This window comes from Triturus cristatus, chromosome 12, assembly GCF_964204655.1.
Source record: "Triturus cristatus chromosome 12, aTriCri1.1, whole genome shotgun sequence".
NCBI classification, from domain to species: Eukaryota; Metazoa; Chordata; class Amphibia; order Caudata; family Salamandridae; genus Triturus; species Triturus cristatus.
The window spans coordinates 579,451,506-579,474,509 of NC_140595.1; the positions used below are offsets into that span (position 1 = coordinate 579,451,506).

Here is a 23,004-nt window from a genome sequence, read left to right on the forward strand (position 1 = left end):
CATATTAAGCACTGGTGATGTTCCATGCACATATTGAAGGGAGTAGGCTAGAGAATGGAGCCTTAGGAAAAGCATTACTGGAGCATGGAGACGTTGAAGAGAGAATCGGCCATTTGTGAACATTGATATTGGCTTTCTGGTTATTAGGGGAACCAGCAAAGGGCTATGCCATTCATATCCATACATTCTTTCAGCGTTGTGAAATAATCTATGATTGTAATTTAAACTCGCCAGGAAATGCTCCTGTTTTATTTTTTGTATAAAGGAAGAGGAGACACCTGACCTATTTTCTGACAGTAACGGCCCATGTTAAAAAAATATATATATATTTATATTGATACGGTTCATCCAATTGAGTGGCACAGTAGAACATATCTCTTTGAGAATAGTAGAAGGGATTGGGTTTATGAGATGAGACTACGATATAGATTCTCAGTCATATTACACTCTGTTTTATGGTGACCAAGAAAACCTATGTTTCTGAACTGATACAGAGAGAATCTGAACATGAGTTGATACTAGTTGTATCTTTTTACATTTTCTCTGTATAAAAAAAGAGGAAGACCTTGCAGTTTTCTTTGGAATGATTTGTTTATCTATGGAGGGGGGACAGTTGAAGAATTCACCCCTTCATTAAACAACAAGCAATGTCAATATGTCTGGCTTCAATATTCATTTAAATCTAATATCTGCATTGTCACAGGCACAACACTCAACTTGCACTCATGGGCTGAGTCGTTTAACTCCTGGTAGGCTGGGAATAGGAGGGAAAACAAAGAAGAGCATCTGCCTGCTCTTGTGCAATGGGACATAAGCACAACCACTACTGTATGAGAGGAGGAATGAAACGTGAGAAATAACTAGGACTGATGCTGAGATACTCAAAACAAGTGGCAGCAAGTGCCATGTGCACCATGCAGTCATCATAGAGAGGGTCCATGTTTTCACTGGTAACCCGTGGAAGAATTACAAATTGGGTTTAACAGAAAATCGAAGGTAGATTAAGTAACAGATGTGGCAGCTGCACATTGTACAATCTGAAAGCAACAGATAAGATATTTAGGTAAACAAGCATCTTATTCCTAGAGGCCTCTATGAGCAAAGTTAGTCCAAAACCTTTAATTTTTTCCCCAGTACTCCACCAGACATAGAATCTAAGAAAAAATACACTGTGGGTAAAGAGTTTTTTCATTGGCTAGGCTAGCGCTCTGATTTTTTAGTGAGTTTGTCTCTTTCTTGAGTTACTACACCGATGCCTTCTGGAACGTAGCGAGTGAGATTTGGCCTGTGTAAGGACTTCCGAAATTCCTTTGCACAGACAGTAGTAGATGTCTAGGATGCTGCAACGTTTTTAGTTTGAGGTCCGGTCTAGAAACCACCCATCCTATTGTTTGGGCTATGGGCACCGGTATTGGCATTAGATACCATGCCTGGATGCATGGAACCAGGTTATCTGAGGATGTCCAAGCTTCATGGGCATGCCTTTTGATGGGCCTCCATTGCTTACTGAGAAGGCAGATTCTGCCCTGGAATATTTTAAGGATAGTAAAGCTATGGTTCATACCTTGTGCTTGCTTCCTCCCTCCTACCAGTTCCACCAACAGTATCTGAAGTTCACAGGCAAAGCCTTTTGAATATCCTATCATCGAGGAAGCCTTTGCAACCCGTTCAGCCTTTTAGGGACTCCACAGATAGTTGTAGGGGAAGAGGTCACCAACAGCAGCAGAAGTCCTCTTGCTCCTTCTTGCCCAGAGCTGCTGCCACCAAGTTACTTTAGTTTCCCCTCCATCAGCTAATTTAGCTGGTAGAATACCACACCCAGCGCTATCTACCCCTCTGCGACTTTATTACGTCAGACCAGCCTGATGCAATAAAGTGGCAGAGGAGTAGATCCTTCAAATAGTTTGACAAGACTATGCCTTTCCCTTTCTGTGCACCTTTTTGTTCCTCCAGGTTTGCTTAAACATCAACCCAGATCATGCTGATATTCTTTCCGAAGAGGTGATTATGTTGCCTACTAAGGGAGCACTCGAAATTACATCTCAGGTGAAGAGGGATCTGGGTTGCTATTACAGGTGCTTTCTGGTCCCCAAGACGGATAAGGACTTGAGACTGATCTTGGACCTCAGGTTCTTAAACTCATTCCTCAAAAAGGAACATTTTAAAAGGACAACGCTCACTTTTTTTGTTGGCTTTGGATCCTGAGGAGTAGATGGCGTCCTTAGACCTGCAGAATGTATACTGCCATGTGTCGATCCGGCAGGCCCACAGAAATTACCTCTGCTATAATTGGTAGGACCACTTTAAATGTGCTATTCTAGCCTTTGGCCTGACATCAGCACCTCGAATATTTATAAAGGTCATTTCAGTAATGGCTACCGAACGTCGCAGGTCGGGAATACATGTATTCCTGGTCCTCAACAATTGGCTGTTGAAGGTGGGTTTGCCTTAGCTAGTCTCAAAATACCTTCAGACAGTGACGTTGTTACTATTTAATCTGGAGTTTTCCATCACCGAGCCGAAGTCTAATCTTCCATCTACTCAGAAGTTTTCATTTATTACAGCCATCCTGCATACAGTTGCTGTGAGGGCATATCCATCACCTCGGAGAGTCCAGGACATTTGGGCTAATATCGCAATGTTTCAGGCAAGAGTTACTGTTCCAGCCTGGAGGATTCTGAGACTGCTTCTCTCCTAGCTAGCATCTTGCATTCTTCTGGTGCCCCTCGCTCAAAATCGGTCCTTCAAAACCATTTATACCTCTAGTGACCCCAATGCTGAGAATGCCAGGTGTGACAGGCTTCAGATCTTCGGTAAGGTGGCTCTGGACCTTCAGTTGTTGGATGCCAACTGACATGTGGCAAACCATTCTCCCTTCTTCCTCTGGAGATAGTGTTGATTATGGATGCATCTACTTTAGGTTGTGGTGGTCACCTGGACGATTTGGAGATCTGTCTCCTATGGAGCAGTACTACAATGGCCACCTTCCACCAAGGTGAGGTCGATCCAGGTCCTGAGAGCAATACAACCGCCATGTGGTACTGCCACAAGCAGTGGAGTCCCATGCCCTCCGTCTGGAAGCTATGGCGGTGGTTGGACCTTCACAAGCTCTCTCTGACAGTAAGTCACCATCAAGGTATCTCTGCGTCAGGGCAGATGAGCTCAGCAGGTGTCATCAGGCAGATTTAAAGTGGCTTCAGGAAGTGGCACAGGATATGTTGTCAGATGGGGTGTGCCTGCCCTGTATCTTTTACCTCTGAATACACTCAAGAGTCCTGCCTTTTGTTTATAGACTTTCCTCCTCAAGAGTCTCTAGAGGACAAGTTTACGCCTTTGTGTGGATTCAGGTCACCTGTATGCAAATCTGCGACTAGCACTGAGCTCGTCGGTCCTGAAGAAAATCAGGCAGCACCAAGCACAGCTGATTCTCAGGGCCCTGGATTGAGCCAGAAGGGTCTGGTTCTCAGAACTGCTGAAACCCAACACCTGCCCTCCTCTTCGGCTTTCTTTTCAGGATGATCTGTTGTGTCAGCAGTAGGGCAGCAGTAGGGCAGCATATTGCATCTACATCTCTGCAATCTACACCCCTATGAATGGAGATTGAGAGAAACCAGCTGAGTTTCCATCGGTATTGGTGGAAGACTCATTCCCTGATTGCTTCCCTTCCACAAAGTCAGTTCTACTCATGCCTAATTTATTTGCCTTGTACTAGAAAAGCAGGTTTACTCTCTGCAGGCTAAGATGTCTGATGTCCTTTTGCTTGTGTTAGCTTTGCTCTGGCAAAACTTTGCTGAGGTTGCTATTAAATGTTTACTTGTTGGTCTTTCGGCCTTTCTTCTTTGGCCTGAGCAGCCCTTGTTACTCAGTTCTTGTAACAACACATAGTCAGCTGTGCGCACCCACCGCAGGGGTTTGGGCTCCAGGCCCTGCGCCCATCCTCTAACTCTTCACCAGAGGCCAAGCCTGCGGGCAACCCCACACCTTGCATGGCCAAAGGCTGTGTGCTGCATGGGGTTGGCTGCCCGTGGAGTGTTGGCCAGGCCCTGTGTCCGACCTAATGCCGCGCACAGCTGAAACTCTGTGCAGTGTGGTGTTGATGTTACATATGGTAATGAAATATTACTTTATGTTGTAGTTTGGTATGGTATTAATATATTACTTTGCATTAAAGAAAACCCTTAAAATTCATTGAAAAAAACAAAGGTTGAAGGAACGTTATAGTTAGCTGAAAATGTCAGTTAAATCATACCGTTTTAAATGGAAAAAAACACTGAATTCCACAAGTTATAGTTATCTCTAGTAACTATAACTTGTGGCCTAAAGTAACTATAACTCTCTTGAGTGGAATTTAATTTTTGTTTTGTAACCTTAAATGCACTTTGTGGTTTTTATTTCCATTGAATTTCTAAGTTTTCTTTAAAACATACAGTAAGTTCTTAAAACAAATGCTAACAGTTCTTTCTTTTTAGTAGTTGAAATGCGAGTATTGTTTTTTGGGTATTTCCCTCTCCATACTAGTAACACAAATGCAGCCTTTCCCCGTCTGATTTTCCCCAATATAAGCGTAGTACCTCTACCTCGCTTGAAGACAGTGGATAAGGCAGAATCAGGGGCTACTCGCCACTACCCTCCAACTAGAAAAACAAGCATTGATCAATGCATTAGGTTTGCCCTGTGTGATTAATAATAAGCTGTTTGTGTTGTTAGTTGTAGCTTGCTGAGTAGGTGTACAATATAAGTTACAGAGAGTCTGTTAAAGTTTTATGGCTTGTTTACATAAAAAAGGCAATATATTGTGCTGTTACTAGTGGTATAGTGCGGGTAATAGCAAAATTGTGGAAAATGAATGAGGGAAATAATACAATAAATTGATGTGATAGCAATAGTATGTGTTCAGAGGCGTTCTGACAACTTTTGGGCCCGGTGCCTCTGCATCATTAAATCATGACCCTATTGCCTGTAAGGTAACTGCACTTGTGACAGTCTGTTTAGTAGTAAAATATTGCAATATGTGGTGTTTAGAGGGGTTCCTAGAGCTTTGGGCCCAGTGTCGCTGCACCATTAAAATCATGACCTTTGGGAGTGCTTTCACAGTAGTTAAATGTAGCGATTTTTGGTGTTTAGAGGGGTTCTTAGAGCTTTTGTTCCTAGTGCTACTGAACCTGCTGCACCATAGTGCCTGCTAGATATTTGCACTTTTGTGACTGCCTGTTTAGTAGTAGAATTTAGCAATATTCTGCATTTAGTGGGGTCCCAAGAGCTTTTGGCCCCAGTGCCACGCACCCGCTACACCATTAAAATCAGGCCCCTTTTAACTGCAAGATAACTGCAATTGTGTATGCCTGTATAGTAGTAAAATATAGCAATATTGGGTGTTTAGAGGCATTCTGACATCTTTTGGGCCCGGTGTCACTGCACCTGCTGCACCATTCAAATTATGACCCTGTTGTTTGCAAGGTAACTGCACTTGTCGACTGCCTGCTTAATAGTAAAATATAGCAATATTAGGTGTTTAGTAGGGCGCCTAGAGATTTTGGTCCTGGTGCCACTGAACCTGCTGCACCATTTAAATCAAGTTCCTTTCAACTGCAAGGTAACTGCAATTGTGACAGTCTGTTTAGTTGTAAAATATAGCAATTTTTGTTTTTTAGAGGAGTTCTGACACCTTTTGGGCCCTGCTGCACCATTTAAATGATGACCCTGTTGCTTGCAAGATAACTGCACTTGTGACTGCCTATTTTGTAGTAACATATAGCAATATTTGGTGTTTAGTGGCGTTGTGACAACTTTTGGGCCCTGTGCCATTCCACCTGCGGCACCATTTAAAACAGTATTCTGTTGTTTGCAAAGTAACTGCACTTGTGACTGCCTGTTTAGTTGTAAAATATTGCAATAAGCTGAGTTTAGTGGGGTGCCCAGAGAATTTGGTCCTGGTGTCACTGCACTTGCTGCACCATTGAAATCATGGCCCTGTCTGCAAGGTAACTGAACTTGTGGCTTCCTGTTTAGTAGTAAATATAGCATAGTTCTTGTATATTAACTTTATTTTTAACATTCAGTGTTTATTACAGCATTTGTAATTTGATCATAGTGACCAAATAGATTAAGTTGAAAAAATCAATCCGACAATGCCTAAAAAGTGCAAAGAATGGTGCTGAGGCATGAATAGGAAATGCCACAAACGTTCTAAGGCTACCACATCTGCTTAACGCAACTAAGTAATACAAGCATTGGCATAGCCAATAGGTCTCTCCTTTGGGACCTGCTGCATAACTAAATACTTATAAGGTCCCAAAGGCGAGACCTATTGGCTATGCCAATCCTTGTTGTTTTTGTTTACAAAGTAAGATGTTGCAGCTGCAAGAGTTCTTTCTTCCAAAATGTCTAACTGCTTAGCCATTACACAGCCCAGCAATCATAAACACATGCATCTCAGTTCTGGTACTTTTAGTAGTTCTGGTGCAGAGCCCTGGCAAACACCTGCTCAGATCACCCAATGCCTAAATCGGAAGAAGGCAGGGTTGCAAAGCAGAACTATGTCTTTGCAGACTGTGGGCCGATGTACAAGCTACGAGTGTGCGATGCCCTGGCTGTTTCTCAGACTCAAAATCTGATGCTTTGTTCCCCAAAATGTAATTACCCAAATATGCTCTGAGCTGCCAGGTCAGATCTGTGTTCAGCGGGAGATTTGCGAATCCCACGTCCCTGAATAACTGACAGTAATTTGTTTACACATCTCACTTTCCTCATCCACGCTTTAATATTTATTCTGTATGTGCGCACTGTAAAGGCTTCTCTGGCCACTTAGCTGTCTTTAGTCCTTTCCAGCCAATAGCAGTCAGCGCACACAGACGCAGTTTTCCTTTCACGTTATGATATGGTCCTTTATGTAACATCAGAACACTTAGAGCTGTTCCCTGAGGAGCATGGACTGGCTGTCAGCCTCCCTCGTGACGTGGCATTATCTGCCAGCTAGTTTTCCGCAGTGTAAAGTGTGGTTTACCGCCATCAGTCACTTCTCTTCAGGAGCAGTGTGTCACGAGGAGGCGTCGAATCGCTTTGCAAAAGGTTAGCAAGCTACTCCGTGGAGCCCAGCCTACAGCTAGTAATGGGGTTACTATTCAAGGTTTGCAGCAAAAGGCACCACAGCGAGGTCCTGAGTGGAATCAAAAATGTTCAAACGCATGCCACGTCAATGTATGGTATTTGTGTAGCACGAACCAAGCAAGCCAAAAGGCATTGCAGCACTATAAATGGTCAAAGACGGGCAATTGCAGGATTGAGGGGCTAGACTAGGAGTATGTCTGGGTCACGGCATCCCACCCTGGTCTGAAAGCAGCCTCCTAGCTTGCAGCATACCGGGTAAACGCTAGGGGTCAGAATGGCAGCTCCAGCCCCCTCCCCGCCCTGGACACTCTCACAATGGATGCCGCCAGGTGTGGCGCGAGCCTGTGCTTATGATGTTCTCAAACTGCGAGTATGTCCACAAACAGCATGAAAGCCAGTGCCCGCCAGCCGCAGTCAAGTGCAATATTTCCAAGATACAATCTGTCCACGAGAGAGGGCAGTGGGAACCACAGGCTCGCCTTTATTTGCTCTTGCCAAGTATGTTTGCTATTCGCTGCATACACAAAACCAGGCTGGGCAGCGAGAAGGGGTGCTCCTTGTCACGGTAGAAGCCGGCCGCCCGGTACTCGCAGGCAGACTGTCTGTAGGCTGCGCTGGCCGTCTGCTGGTAGTAGGCAGGGGCCGGGAAGCCCTTCTCCTGCACCCCGGCAGTTAAATAAATATAGGGAAAAAAGAGCTAGGACGTGGCCACATCTCACTTTCCTCATCCACGCTTTAACCTCTTCTATGCCCATGACGAGATAGTCTCGTCATGGAGCGCGGTTGCGCTGTGCCCATGACGAGACTATCTCGTCATGGACCCCGCCCGCTAATACAATGCCCGGCACAGGAGGGGGAAAGGGCAGGGCACTGAAGGGGTTAATATTTATTCTGTGTGCGCGCACTGTAAAGGCTGCTCTGGCCACTTAGCTGTCTTTAGTCCTTTCCAGTCAATAGCAATCAGCGCACACAGACGAAATAAGAGATTCGCATGACACGAACTTAAAATGACACACAGAGGAACCGAAAACCCCTCCTATATATATATATATATATATATATATATATATACACACATCAAAGCAGCTATTCTCCAATCGTGTGACGTTCTTATGTGTAATGAATGTAGGCTGAAACAACAAGCATTGGCATAGCCAATAGGTCTCGCTTTTGGGACCTTCTAAGTATTTAGTTATGCAGCACAATATCCTTGGTGCAACCACATCAACTGTTGTGTGGCTAAGCACTTATATGGTCCCAAAGGCGAGACCTATTGGCTATGCCAATGCCTGGTGTGGTTGTGTGTGTGTGTGTGTGTGGTTGTGTGTTTGTGTGTGTGTGGTTGTGTGTGTGGTTGTGTGTGTGGTTGTGGGTGCGGTCGTGGGTGCGGTCGTGGGCGTGTGTGTGGTTGTGTGGTTATGTGTGTGTGGTGTGTGTGGTTGTGTGTGGGTAGTTGTGTGTGTGTGGTTGTGTGTGGGTAGTTGTGTGTGTGTGGTTGTGTGTGGGTAGTTGTGTGTGTGTGGTTGTGTGTGTGTGTTTGTGGGTGTGGTTATGTGTGTGGATGTGTGGTTGTGAGGATGTGTGGTTGTGTGTTTAGTTGTGTGTGTGGTTGCATGTGTGGTTGTGTGTGTGTGTGTGGCTGCTGGTGTGTGGCTGCTGGTGTGTGGTTGTGTGTGTGGTTTTGTGGTTGGGTGTGTGTTTGTGTGTGTGGTTTTGTGGTTGGGTGTGTGGTTGTGTGTGTGTGGTTGTGTGGTGTGGGTGGTTGTGTGTGGTTGTGTGTGTGGGGTTGTGTGTGTGTGGTTGTGTGTGTGTGGTTGTATGTGTGGTTGTGTGTGGGTGTGATTGTGTGTGTGTGTGATTGTGTGTGGTTGTGTGTGTGTGGTTGTGTGTGTGTGGTTGTGTGTGTGGTTGTGTGTGTGTGGTAGTGGCAGTGTGTGTGGTTGTTTGTGTGGTTGTGTGTGTGGTGGTGTGTGTGGCAGACGTTTGAAAGCCACCCTTGGCAGTGAACCAGCAGAGAGTGATAGATGTAATGTTTGCTTTCCTCTCACTATGCCCAGCCTGCGCCCTGTCACATGAGAAAGGCTCCTGCGAGCGACCTCCATCGAGAGAATCGCTCTCGCCTCAATCCGCGGAACGATATTACCAGAAGTAAAAGCACGCAGCTTCAAAAACAGGAACAGGCCTGGGACCCAGCGCGCGCTTCCAGGAAAGTCTAACAGAAGCAAACAATCCAAGCAGACACATTGGATCTGTCAAAATCTCCGATAGCCCAAGGCAAGAAGAAGAACAGGAAACGAAGAGATAGGATGAAAATGAGAGGGCGCTGTGGGAATGTTTCTTTCCTAACCGCCTTTCAACATACACTTATTTCATCATAAGAGCGAGGGTGTCGGGCACGTCAAGAGTGTATTTATTGCCCAGGTAGCAAGGGCATAAGGTCCACAAAGGCAAAAGGGGCTGCATGCCATTTTATACATCTTAGACAGGCAGCAGCATATTACATGCTGTGCCTCTTAAAGCAAAGGCCCAAGCTTGTAAAATATAAACTACAAGTCCCAGAATGCAAAGTGCTGTTCACTAAATAGTCATGGCTGGATGAAAGCGGTACACATGACAAGCAGCCACTTGAGCAGCTGTGCATCTACATCAAGTACCCACGTTAAGTCCCCCAATCTTGATATGAGAGTTGCCAAAAACCTAACCCATTGTGGCAATCTCGACAATGGAACGTGTACATGCCACCAGAAAAGAATGAGACATTTTAACTGCAGGTAATATAAAAAACGACAGCCGAGATACCATGTTCCACGTTAGTTTTCATTTAACACCTGAATGAATTTTGGGAGTTGTAGTGACTAACCACCCCTATGAGTACAAATTGATCTATATAATTTAGATTCTCCACAACAAATAGATAAGCGAAAACCGCGTCACCACGAGAGTAGCGAGCAGCAGCTGTGTGGGAAGAGAGTGCGGTGTATTGTATTAGCTTAACATTTAGGTAGCGCTTTCTGCCCTTGATGAGACGCAGGAGCGCTCTGCCGACATACAGCGTGAAGAAGAAAAGCCATAAGTGATCTTGGTGAAAGGGAGCTGGAACCGGTGAAAATACTCGAATGAGAGAACAGCTCTAAAACTTCGAAAGGCTCGTTTAAATAAACTGTAGGCCACCCTTACCCAAAATGAACCGGAAGGGACTATTAAAGGGGACATATGTTTGAAATCAGGCACAATCGAGTGGTCTCATCAGTGAAAAGCCAGCGTCTGTATAACTGTCTAAACAAACAAGGAAGACAAAAGTAGCGTGTGTCTTCCCGTGGGCTCAAGCTCCCCGTGCGCTGCTGTACGTCAGTCTCGCGCCCAGATTGAAGTGTCACTTTAATCTTGCTAAACGCGGGTTTTGAAGCGGCAAGGGGCGGGGGAGCGCATTCCAGGCGGGGGAGCGGACCCTTTGAAGTAGGTGCACGCACCAGTGGGCTGAAGCGCTTCCCAAAAGTGGTTTGCATGGCGGCACGATGCACGTGATTGTGCGCATGCTCGCCATGCAATCCACTTTTGGGAGCACTTTTGGGAGCCCCTTACTAGAGTCTCGCATAGCGATTGCTACACAATAGCTAGGCGAGACCTAAAAACGGGACATCAATGACCCCAAGCAAGAGCAAAGCACAAAGCAATTCAAAAGATAGCGCCAGTGACTTTTCTGCTGCAGAGAGGAATGATGTACCAGCACGCTCTGGCAGACAACAAAGGGCACTCATTCACACGGTCATGTAAGAGAGCGAATAAGAGTGTCGGAGAAGGGGAAAAACAAGCGCTGATGTCCACGATTGTATTGAAGAGGGTGTGACACTGACTGCAGCCCTCATTTACTAAAGCTAGTCTTCTGACCAGCGCCATCTGTTTCCAATTGACGCGGGCGAGATAATTGGAAACAGATGGAGCTGATGCTCGCTCCTGAGCTCCCTAAGCCTGGGGAGAGAGAAGGTGGGACATGCACCCGCCTTTGCCCAATAGCGTGCTGTCTTTCTTAGAAAGACGCATGCAAAGGCCAATAGCGGGTGAGCCAAAAAAGAAACACACGCACAAGCGTGTGTTCAGAGTTTAATGTCCTTACTAAAAGCCTCGCAGAGCAGCGCATGCGCGCTGGCTCAGGCGAGACCTAAAAAAGCAAGCATTACAGCATACTGTTAGAAGCTGTTTGCCTTTTCCATGGGAAGAGATCTTATCTTGACAGTAAATGGGGCTTAAACAGTGTGGACAGCTTTAGTAGAAGTTTCGTAAATGCGTGCAGCCTGGGGAAGTTAACAAAAAAAAGGTTCCACACAAAAGCAAATTAACACAGTAATTCGGCTATGGGGACTGATAAGAGGCCCTTTCGAAGAAATATTAAATACAACAGATTTCACAACCACAGCTCAAGCGCTGTGCAGGTGAAACCTAACAAAAACTAGCTGTTTGTCCATTGTCTCCGGCAGCCCACAGCCATAGGTTACTAATCAACCTTGGCCTGTATTTTTCGGACTACGACCATTTGTGAAAATTCTGAGAGCACACAAGGCCCAGCTTTAAAATCCCCAGCCTGAAGTTTTCTCGCTGCTTGCTTTTGGTGCCCACTACCTTTCCTCACCTCAGTCCTGATGAAGACCCCACCCCCAACGCGCAAAGTTTGCTGTTTTACATGGGGTCGAAACGTCAACATTTTTTTGTTTTATTGTCAAACCCAGATGACAGAGCGTGTGTATCTGCATCTACCCAATTGTGTTACGATTTATCATTTATGTATATGCCAGACATCTGGCTGGATAGGCTGTTATTACTGATTGCTGATGTATATATGCGCACTACCGTCCCTCTTTCACATCACTTTCCACAAATCCCTCCTATGCACTCGTCTCTTCACCCTGTGTGCACCTGCCTTTTAATAATTTAAATGTGTAATACATTGTACCGTATAATTTGATTTATCTCAATAATGTGATGAAATAAAATCACAATCATTGGTGCAATGAGTTAATGGTGGTGTGTGACTTTGATTGAATACACAGATCATTTGTTGTGTTTGTTATTTATTGTGACTGTTTTCCACTGTGACCGTACCTTTTGAACTACTAACAAAAACTGGGGCTGATGTTAAAAAAAAAAAAACTATGGGCGGTATTGAAGTACAGGAAGGGGCTGAGTTGGAAAGTGGAGACAGGCGCCCGGGTGGTGAACTGGGAAAGGGAACAATGAGCAGGCCACAATGGAGGAACGGCTCGCCACTTAGTAGAGGAGAAATGTGCTAAGCTGACGGTGTAACAAAAAAGCAGGCTAATTGAGGCTGCGCAACAGAACTGCTTTCACCTTTCCTTGTTTTAAAACTGGAGAGTCACGCATGGCTGACAGTGAGTGCACTGACGTGGATCTGCAACTGTGACTCCCACTTGTGGAATTTACCCACCTCTACTCTAATAAATAGAGCGTGTTTTTTCAATTTACAGGTGATAGTAGAGAAGGTCTCTGGCTCACAGATTGTAGACATTGATAAGCGAAAGTATCTGGTTCCCTCTGATATTACTGTGGCACAGTTTATGTGGATTATCAGGAAACGGATCCAGCTGCCTTCAGAGAAAGCGATCTTCCTCTTCGTGGACAAGACTGTCCCACAGTCTAGGTGAGGAGTTTTAATCTTGTTTCTTCGCTAGTAATGACTGTAATCGTCCTTGGCCTTTAACTTGCATGGCATTTGACACTGGCTGTTACTTCCTCTATTTTTATTATTTAGATGTGAGTAATTCGACTGTATTTCTTTGCAAGCATGTGAAAATAAATGTTTGACTTCTTTTCGGTGCTAAATTACCTGGGAATACAAAAAATTCAGAGTGATTAACTTGGACAAATAAAAACATGGTGAGCAAAAAAAATAAAAAAGACCACAGGTAAGTGTTAAGATATTGGAAAGGGTAAAATATCAAAAACGTAGGGATGTTGTAAAAAAAGTAAGGAATTAGATTAAAAAACGGAAACAGTATTATTATTATTAAAGGGAGATTATAAATGAGTTAAAGGAAAGATGTACATTTGGACCTCTGTCATTCACACATAAATAATTTTCAATCAAAATAAATAACATGATTAAAGAAAAATCCAAAGTTAACCTCAGAATTACCCAAAATATGCACAGAGACCATTAGAAAAAAATATGGCTCCTACATTAACCACTCCAAACTTAACTCAAGAAAAAATGGAACCAACGCGTGCTATTTATCTTGTCGACGTTTCCCTTCTATCATCTGGTTGACACCTTTGTTGATTATATCTGAAAATACATTTTATCCTCGATTGACCATCCGGTCTCTTCTACCCTGGCCCCTCAGAGGTTTCTTTTGGCTCACCTTGCCTTGCGGGTTCTCTTCTAATCCCGTCCTTCTCCTTCTTCTCTGTTCTGCCTCTTCCACCCTTCTATCCTTTGCTCTTCTACGCCGCCCTCACCCATCCTCTACCTCCTTGCCACTTGATGAACAACACCTGCATTACAAAGGAATGTTTGCTGTTGGGTGGCTCACGTGTTGTGTATGTTTTTACTTTCCCTGTTATGTTGAATGTCTGTCTTCCGATGTTCACGTGTATGGTGCGCTGATGCCCTCGGTGGAGCGTGCTTTATAATAATATATAAATTAAATGCATTTGTTTTTCATTATTCACAAAATATATATAGTGCAGGCTGTTGACCTTCCACACACCAAATCAAAATCAGCCTAGCAAAAATAAATATTATTCAAATGAAGAAAGCAGTGCTCCATAAAGAAACAACCGATCTGAAAAAGTAAAAAGCAGGCAGAATAAAATGAGACAGACACGAAAGAACAGATCAGCAGAACTAGTATAGGCTTGCTTAAAAGGGAAGGATTGTATCCCCTTTTGGAACTGTGCTGGGTTAGGAAAGTCTAATCGCAGGCTCCGGGAAAGGCCTACATAGCAAGAATCGTGGGAATGTCCACGCTTAGTGAAGCCTTAATTCTAGTCTCACAACTGGCAGTTCAACGGCCGGGTAAAAAGGTTGCCCCATGGGCAAGTCCCTCTTACTTAGTGCAGCCGAGTTATAAAATCATCTACAGTGTAGAGGTGGCCAGTACAAATGGAATGAAGATAATTGTATCGGATTTGGGAACACTGGGGATAACGTGGCCACAGAATGGAGAGGGCAAAGAGACTCTACTAGAAAGAATAGCACTGCCCCTGTCAGTGATTCGAGAACATGGGTTTGGGTGGTTGTGCAAACATCAGCAGAGGATGGCAGAGGCAGGGTTCACTGCTGCAGAAATAGTTGGAAATAACGTGAGGAGGCTGCTTTACTGGTGTGAGCTTTGAATATTGCGGCTTGTCAATAGTGAAACCTAAAGAGTCAACCTATAGTGGAGAGATCAAGGAAGATGTCAACACAGCATGAGGGGGAGAGAAAAGGTGAAAAAGAAAAGGGTACTTACCTGTAGTTCTAGTTCTGTATCAGAGGAATCGTCACTGAAGTAATAATACACATTAGAATACATTCTTGTGGCCTCCATGAATTCCCAGAGCACCTTTCATAGATCCTAGTCTGTTGAAATATGACGCAGAGTGTCCGTCTTTATCTGTCCTTATGATGAGCAGCAACTTGCAATAGCTTATCAGAGGCTAAATAGTTTTGCTGGAAATAAACTGATGAACTCTGATGAGAAGGTTCAGGCTGCATTGCAGCATCGGTTGTGCAAGACGGTGTGAAAGTGTATGAGAAGGAAAGAATGCAGCACAATAGGCTTACATTAAAAATGTGAGAAAAAGTGCCCTGTCTCTTTAAGAATCCAGGCATTCCTGTACCCATGATGCCATTGGCAGGTGCCTCACAGTCAGTTCTTTTGTGTGGTGAAATCAGTGATAGATTTGATTTCCAGTCCCCAACCGTAATCAGCCTGAGAGGTGGGTGGGTTGTTTAGGAGTACAATAAAGATTTGTATGATGCAGAACTGGGGTTACAAGTAAGTAACCATTTCTTCTGCATCATAGGATCTTCATTGATAGCCATAAATATTAGAATAGAGTAGCAAGCTTGTCTTATCCACCAGAAGTTGGCTGTTGGGCAGTAGGAATAAAATAGAAAGAACACCAGTCCTAACTGTACAGAGTATAGATTGACAAATATATTTGATATCTTAGGGTTTCCTCGACGATTCTGACATCAGCCTGAGTGTCTAAATCTAAACAATAGTGTCTTTTGGATGTGTGGGTCGATTTCCATGTTGCAGCCTTGCCAATGTCAGCAATTGGTATATTCCTAGTCCAAGCTGTCGTAACTGCTTTTCTTCTGGTAGAGTGAGCCTTCCCTGTCGGAGGTTTGTTCGCTAGTTGGTAGCATAACGTTAAACAGGCTACTCTCCATCTAGCAATAGATTGCTTGGATGTGGCTAGATCCTGCCTGCTTGCTTTGGCTATAATTAACAAACAGCTGCCTCGTTCTTCTAAGGTTCTCTGTTTTGTCTAGGTAGAAGTGAAGGACTCTTATAATATTTTATTTTTTTACCTTTTTTTCTGCTTTTTGGGCCCTACAGTAGAAACAACGGGAAACATCCTTTAGCATGAAGGCTTTACCACGCGGTACGTTTACTACGGTACACTTACCACGTAAACGTCTTCATCACGCGTTCTCTTTCCACGATCGTCTTTACCACGCAAGTATCTTCATCCATCTTCATCGTCTTCTTCGTTCCTACGTCCTGCGCGTACGTCATTTAGTAGTCCTTTTTTGATTTTTACTGTCGTCTTAGGTGTGCTTTCACGCTTGTTTTAGTGGTTGGTGGAAGTAAAGGCTGCTGGTGGAAGGCGTGCAGGTGAATATTGAATATAAATACAATTTAAAAATATGCATGCGGAAAAGAAAAGGGGGCTTGGGGGGGGTCAAAAAAAAGAAAATGTAAAAACGAAGGGAAGTGGTGACATATTGAATGCGTGGTAGAATGCCCCGAAGTGAAAAGCTGCGTGGTAATGCCACTTGCGATGTAAAATTTGCGTGGTAATGCCATGCGTGCTACTTGATTGCGATGTAAAATCATATATTCAGAAACAACACTTTATATCGGTCACGTTCAGCCAAGTGTACAATCATAAGTGGCAGCATTAACAGAGTGGTTACGAGTGAAAGTCAGTGGCATGCAGCATATCTAGAAACCTATTGTATCATGCAGCTATACATGAGGACTCCATAGGGTCAATGTTTTACGGAACAACTCTGGTTTGCATATTGGCAATTATTCACTATCAGTATTCGAGCTCCCTTCTCTCATTAACAGTTATTGTTGCCTCAAGGGGTCCCAGATGTACTTAGGCCCAAATTGGTGCGCCAGTTGCATATTTTAGGTCTGCGACTGTATATTGCCCCAAATCAGATCATGCCTTTAACCCAGCATAGCACCACTCTTCATTTCACTATCAATAGTGCTAATGCCGTGAGCTTCCTATTTGTATTAGAAATGTCCTGTACATAGCCTAACAGCGCTAAAGGTAGTGTCAAGCCCAGCCTTTTACTAGCTATATCGCTATGTTTTTCAAAAACCTCAATCAAATATTAATACACTCCCATGCCGGATGAGTAAAAAAACACCTTTAGGCCCCTGAGTCTCTAGCATCGTACATCCATTACAAGTCCTCTCCAGAACATAATTAGGTGTGTGAGTAGGCCTTGGAGTTGGTCTCCTTTTCCCTAGCCTAGATATTGATGTTGACCTCAATACCATTACGGAAGTCAACAGCCGTAAAGGAATCTGAACTGGGCCCTCAAAAGGGATTATTGGCCTTGGTGTTATGAAAGGAAGTGGATAAGGATTCAGTGTATTAGAACGATGCATAGCTTGAGGAGACTCAAATAGGCACCCTGCTCTCTTTTTTGGAGTTGGTGACAAGGTGTAAAAATATGGTGTCATGGCACACCTTAATGGGAATGTAGTGGCGACATTGAGGCAAAAGGCATAATTGATAGTGACAGAGTAGCCATCAGGTATCAATATCCTACGTGATGGCAACAGACTTGTTCTTTTCGATGGTGATGGGGAGTTCTATTGTATCGCTTTTTTGACTTTGAGGCGTGTGATACGGTTTGGTGATCAGTCTTTGACATCGGTGCTGGGGATTCTGCTGACGTCACTGTTAAAGCCTGTTTAGGTGTCACTATTGCCCGCCATTTTGTTGAAGTCAAATGATGGGGTTTCCTTCATATCAAAAGTCTTTCAGGTTGCAAATGTTTGACTTATTCTTCATGAGATCGATGAGGTAGTTGTTGAACACGCCTTCGATGTAGAGGTCTGAGGCGTTGCTGCCGGCATCAAGGCCAATACGTTAGAGCCTGATCTTCGAGAAAACAATGACAAAGTCATTCTCAATGTCATTCAAGATCTCCTTTCTCTGGCTCTCCCTCTGTTGGGAGTCCTTTTCAGGAGCCGGCTGTTTTTCATGTGGAAGCATGAGAGGATCACTTTCCAACCTTTTTTTCTTCTTCCTTTCTTCCTCCACTCCAATGCCCTGCATTATTCCTCTGAGTCTGATGCCCTCTAGGTCTTTCAAAGTTCTTTCAGGCCTTTTTTTCAGGTGTCACAGTCTTTGCCTGAATGTGAGATCAGTAGAGACGGCCTTCTTCCTCCCATAGGAGGGACACTTCTCAAAGAGAAGACGTTTCTGAGGTCGAAATCTGTTAAAGATGTCAAGCGAAAGTGAAAAAGCAAAGCTATACATTTTCAGTCAAAGAATAGGTGTGAAAACAATGGATACGACTCTTGTATACCTACCCGGTGGCGCGAGTTAGTGTTAATGGCAATATTTCTAGAGCCTTCACGCTTCACAGGGGCACTCGGCAGGGATGTCCTCTATCGCCAATGCTGTTCGCCCTGGCGCTGGAACCATTGGCTGTTTGGATACGGGGGGACCCAGTAGTGAGAGGTATCGATCTAGGGGGCGGTTGGGATGAACTTATTTCTTTATACGCAGATGACATTTTGCTGTATGCCCACAACCCAAGACAAACGTTTCATCGTCTCATCCATATGATACAGTCCTTTGGTACCTACTCAGGATATTGCGTTATCTGGGATAATTCCCTGGTGTTCTCATTGACGGGAGTGCTGCCGCCCTTAACATCGGCCTGTTCAGAGTTGGTTCCTAGGGAAACGTTTAAGTACTTGGGTCTCTGGATTACCAAGAGTGAGGATGATTTTATGCGGCTCAATGTACAGGCACAATTGGTACGCTTGAGAGAAAACGTTGCGCATTGGAGACGGCTCCCAGTCTCCTTGATGGGTAGGGTGGTCCTTTTTAAAATGATGGCCCTCCCACGGCTATTGTACGTAGTCCAGAATACTCCGTACCAGATCCCGGAGTCGTTTTTTCGATCCATTGAGTCCGAGCAGCGTCTATTGCTTTGGGGGGGGGGGGGGCGGTAGCCCTCCTGAAAGGCGTGTATGACGGGGGCCTCGCTGTTCCTGACATTAGGAAGTACTACTGGGCATCTCAGTTCGTGAACATTAATGGGTGGGCTTTTTCCCCATTAGAGGAACCGGCGTATAGGGTGGATCGTTTAGCCTTCGGCAACAACAGTTACCTCACGGAACTATATCGGAGGGGGAGAGGTAACTCGCTCCTCCCGGTACATACCCGAACGGTTACTGACGTCTGGCATAGAGCAACCAAAATTACCGGGTGGGCAAACAAACTTACAGCACAAACTCCTCTCTGGGTGGGTGGCCAATTGGGAGTGTTGACGTGGCTAGCGGGCTTCCGGAAATGGAGCCTTATAGGGATTGACTACTTGAGGGATGTCTGGAAGAATGGGAAATGTTGGACTTCGACACACTGCAGAGACAGTTCCAAATGGGAAGGGGTGAGTATCTACGATACCGACATGCACCATGCGCTCCATTGTCATTTGAAAGAGGGTTCCCCATTACCAGAATATTCGTCACTCAAGGACCGCCTGCTCCTGGATCCCATGATCGATAAGGCCATCTCTCTGACTTATCGGAAATGTATTAACACCACCCCAGACTGTTTGGGCCCACTGAGGGAGGCCTGGGAGTCGGATGTGGGCCTCTTAGAGGACAATGACTGGGCTTAAGCACTACAGACACCCTGGGAAATAGCCATAAGAGCACGGTTCCGACTGATTCAGCTCCGTATCCTTCATAGATCCTATGCTTCCCGAATAGCTTATGTTCGAATGGGCACCTGTGAAACCGATGAATGCGTACGGGGGTGTGGCGAGGCAGGGTCCTTCTTCCACATATTTTGGTCATGCCCCAGGATTCAATCGTACTGGGCAGGTATAACTAGTGTGATGGCACAGGTGGTGGGTGAGAGTGTCCCGCTTGACCCTAGGTGGCTCATCCTGGGAGTGACTGGAGAAACGACGTGGCCGCAATGGGCCAAGACTTGGCTGGCCCTTGCAGGTGGGGTGGCCAAGAGAAACATTGCCCGAGCATGGGGAGCAGGGGCAGCCCCCACACTTACAGCCTTCAAGAAAGACCTGGACTGGTGCTATGGGGCGGAGTGGGCTAGATACCAGAGCCGGGGCTGCCCACGTAAAGGGGAAAAGATATGGAGTGCCTGGGCCGAGTTTAGAGACCTTTTAATACAGGCCCTGTGAAATGTTATGTGCTGATGTGGGAGACATGAGGCTATGCTCTACGGCGAGAGAATGTGGGTATTTCATAGCAGGAATTGCCGACGGGGTACATTTTAAGAACTGTGAAACTTGTCTCAGATGTCTCTCCTAAAATGTCATTTGTATGTGGGTATTGTACGGGAGCTCAATGTTTAATAAAAAGATTTATTAAAAAAAAAAGAATAGGTGTGAAACCTTACGTGCTGTAAGATTCTACTCACTGGGCCCAGAAAAAATAACAGACTCTGTGGGGCAACTGCTACTAGAGTGCGTCATGGGTAGGGCAAGCTCCAGGACTCTGAAGGAGATAGCACACTTTCACTTATCTTTCAAAATAAGCCTATTAGGCTGCATTTTTTCCTTTTTTTTTTTTTGTTTTCTTCTTTTTTTTCCCATACACTTTCACACCTGACCTACACATCAGATGCCGCATTGCAGACTGAAACTGCTTGTTAGGGTTCATCAGTTTATTTCCTGGAAACAATTAGCCTATGTTAGGCTGTTACGGGCTGTTATTCATCAAAAGAACAGATGGACAATGACGCTCTTTGTTACATTTCAATGAACAATACATTTACGAAAAGTGCTCCGCGGTCCATGCTCACAGCGGAGAATTATTCGAACTTTTCCAGTCATCAGTGACAGAAAGACTCTCAGGTGGGGCACACCCAGAAGAAACGCTACCTTGAGATTGGCAGTGACTGACCACGGCACTGACTGTACATTTGTAACTATGTGTAAAGTGATCCAGTACCTTGTCCTGTTCGCTGACAGTTTTCCCATGCGTTAGCCACTATCTCTGTTGTGCCCTCAAATGCTAGCCATTCGTATATATTGAACCAGTGTTCTTCCTCTTTGTTTACATTTGCAAAATGTTCTCTATCCTTAATTTATATACTCCTAGAGCCTTTACACAATCTGACTTATCTAACTATTTTTGTTTCTGTGTCCCAATCATACGCCAAATTAATTTACTCCTGTCCCTGTTACCACTTGTTCAGTAGCATGACTGCTTGTTTTTTATATTTGTAAAATACAGTGGAACCTCTTCTTACCCAAATCCTGATAACGTTTTTTACTCTAATTCAATGCTCTGCTCACTTTATTTACTATCGCCCAATGCCCTGGCCACAGCGGTTATACTCACCAGTACATGGTTGCACCATTCTTTAAGGTTTTTGTGCGCCATAGTTCAACTTCAGTAGGCAAAAACACAGATTGACAACTGCAGATATTTCCCCTTGTAATTTTCTCATATGGAAATGTATAATACAGTGGAATTTCGATATTTGCACATACCGCATAAAGTTCGAGTTTGTGGGTGTTCCTGGGCGGGTCCAAATGTTAGAGTTGTTTTATTACCCACAAACAATGCCAACGTATTTACTCTCAGCCTGAGCAAGATCACCTACAATCAGACGCGGTCCATGTGACTTATGCTCAGCCTGTGCTCATCATGACCATCTGGTTCATGAGCCACCAGTGTGCTGATATATTAATTTATAATACACTAGTGTTTTAGGCCTTTAGTCTACAGTTGGTTACTTAGTTTACCAGTACTTTGACCACTTTGTGCTCATGTGGCAGGAGATGTATGAAAAGAGATGGAGTCTAGATTCTGGAATATTCTCAATAAGCTCAACCTAATCTCACAATTATGCTTCAAAGCCTACATTATTTCTGAAACCGATCCTCATGTTCTTTACCCGTAACCATATCCAGTGAGCCAGCCTTTTTTGTAATTGTAACTGATTTTCTTTTTGCATTTCCCAAGCTTAACCATGGGACAGTTGTACGAGAAGGAACGCGACGAAGATGGGTTTTTGTATGTGGCATACAGCGGAGAGAACACATTCGGCCTTACCCAACTGACGCCTTGAACTTGCTCTTGCACAGTATACTTCAAGATCGTTTTTGTGGCTTGTAAATAGATTGTCCTTTTTTCTCCTGGTCCTGCATTGTCTCTAACGTATCCATTCATTTATAACTATTTATATACAAATTTATTGGAATGTCCTGTTTTATTAGACTGATAAAATATCTTATAGAATTTTAGTTTTTCTTCTCTGGTGTATGTTTTCAACCTGTTCGTCTCGGATGCTTTGCTATTCTGAAGTATGTATTTAATGAAGTTGTTGAACATTGAAGTGAGGTGGTTGGACAACTAAACACGCTTATCATAAGCCCTCATTCAGGATAATGTTTTCAGGTAATAGCCGCCGAAGGTATAAATAACTGCTGATTGTCACTCGGGGATCCTTGGATCACGTGGTGCGGAAGAACACTGCCCATCTTGCACTCTGTTAATTCATTACTCATCCACAATTTTAAGATGAAAAACAAAAATATTTAAATAAAAACCCTCCTGTGATGTGTTTGGCGTGATTTTTTTTTTTGTCGGGCCCAATTCTCTTTTTTAGTGCAGTTACGCATTTCTAGAAGCGTCTAGCCTCTAACCTCTTTCAGGAGTGAGAGACTTACAGGAGAATTACTATTTCTACATATTCTAGAATGTTTTTTATTTCTGAAGGGCCGATCCGAATCTTTGAGTATGCCTGTGCCAGTCACATTCAGGTGTCCCTTGCTCCACTCATGCACATGGTTACTTTTAACATGCTTTACTGGTGAATGTAAATCTTTTGGGTTTCTATATGTATTGTTTCAGATAGAGGCAAGCACTGAACTTAGATTCCAGTACTGAGTGGTACACATAAACACTCCTCATCGTAGTGGCTGGACGTCTGCGCAGCGCTCTGAGATAGACTGCACAGGGACAGCATGCCACACTGCATAAAAGACTTTGCTTAGGCATTTCCTTGCTTGAAATAGAATACTAGTTCAATATACCGATAATTCACTCCATCGCAGTGACCTTCACCGGTTATCCGTTCTCTTTCATAAATTAAAAATGTCTAACCTCAGACAGTGGAGAGAGACCGATATTAAAAGAAAGGGGTTTAGCCTTGAAGAAAGCTGCTTAGCCCAGTCCTGGACATTTTTATGCAGGCTGAAACATGTTGACTTCTTTAAAGGGCGAAATCATTCCCCTGCATTTACATTTTTTAATCCTAAAGCTAGTGATAGAAATACATCGTTTTGTCAAGTAGTAGTTAATTTGATCCTGTTTTTCTCAACTTCTGTCTGCAGTTGATCCCTATCGGGGTCAGAAAGAGATCTGCTATTTGTTTGAAGCCCGCACTGGGAGTAAATGACCACCAATGCAAGGAGGAGCCATGGGA

At 44.3% G+C, this 23,004-nt stretch overlaps 1 protein-coding gene across 1 annotated transcript in view; it reads left to right on the forward strand.

Annotated features, from left to right (window-relative positions):
- The window catches only part of GABARAPL2 (GABA type A receptor associated protein like 2), a 52,620-nt gene extending 30,484 nt beyond the window's left edge, over positions 1 to 22,136 (forward strand). Inside the window, exons 3-4 of the mRNA XM_085639723.1 lie at positions 12,588 to 12,760; positions 21,540 to 22,136. Coding sequence (XP_085495849.1) covers positions 12,588 to 12,760; positions 21,540 to 21,645 — 279 coding nt within the window. The 3' untranslated portion in view covers positions 21,646 to 22,136. The remainder of the gene's footprint in view (positions 1 to 12,587; positions 12,761 to 21,539) is intronic.
- Positions 22,137 to 23,004: the final 868 nt, after the last annotated feature.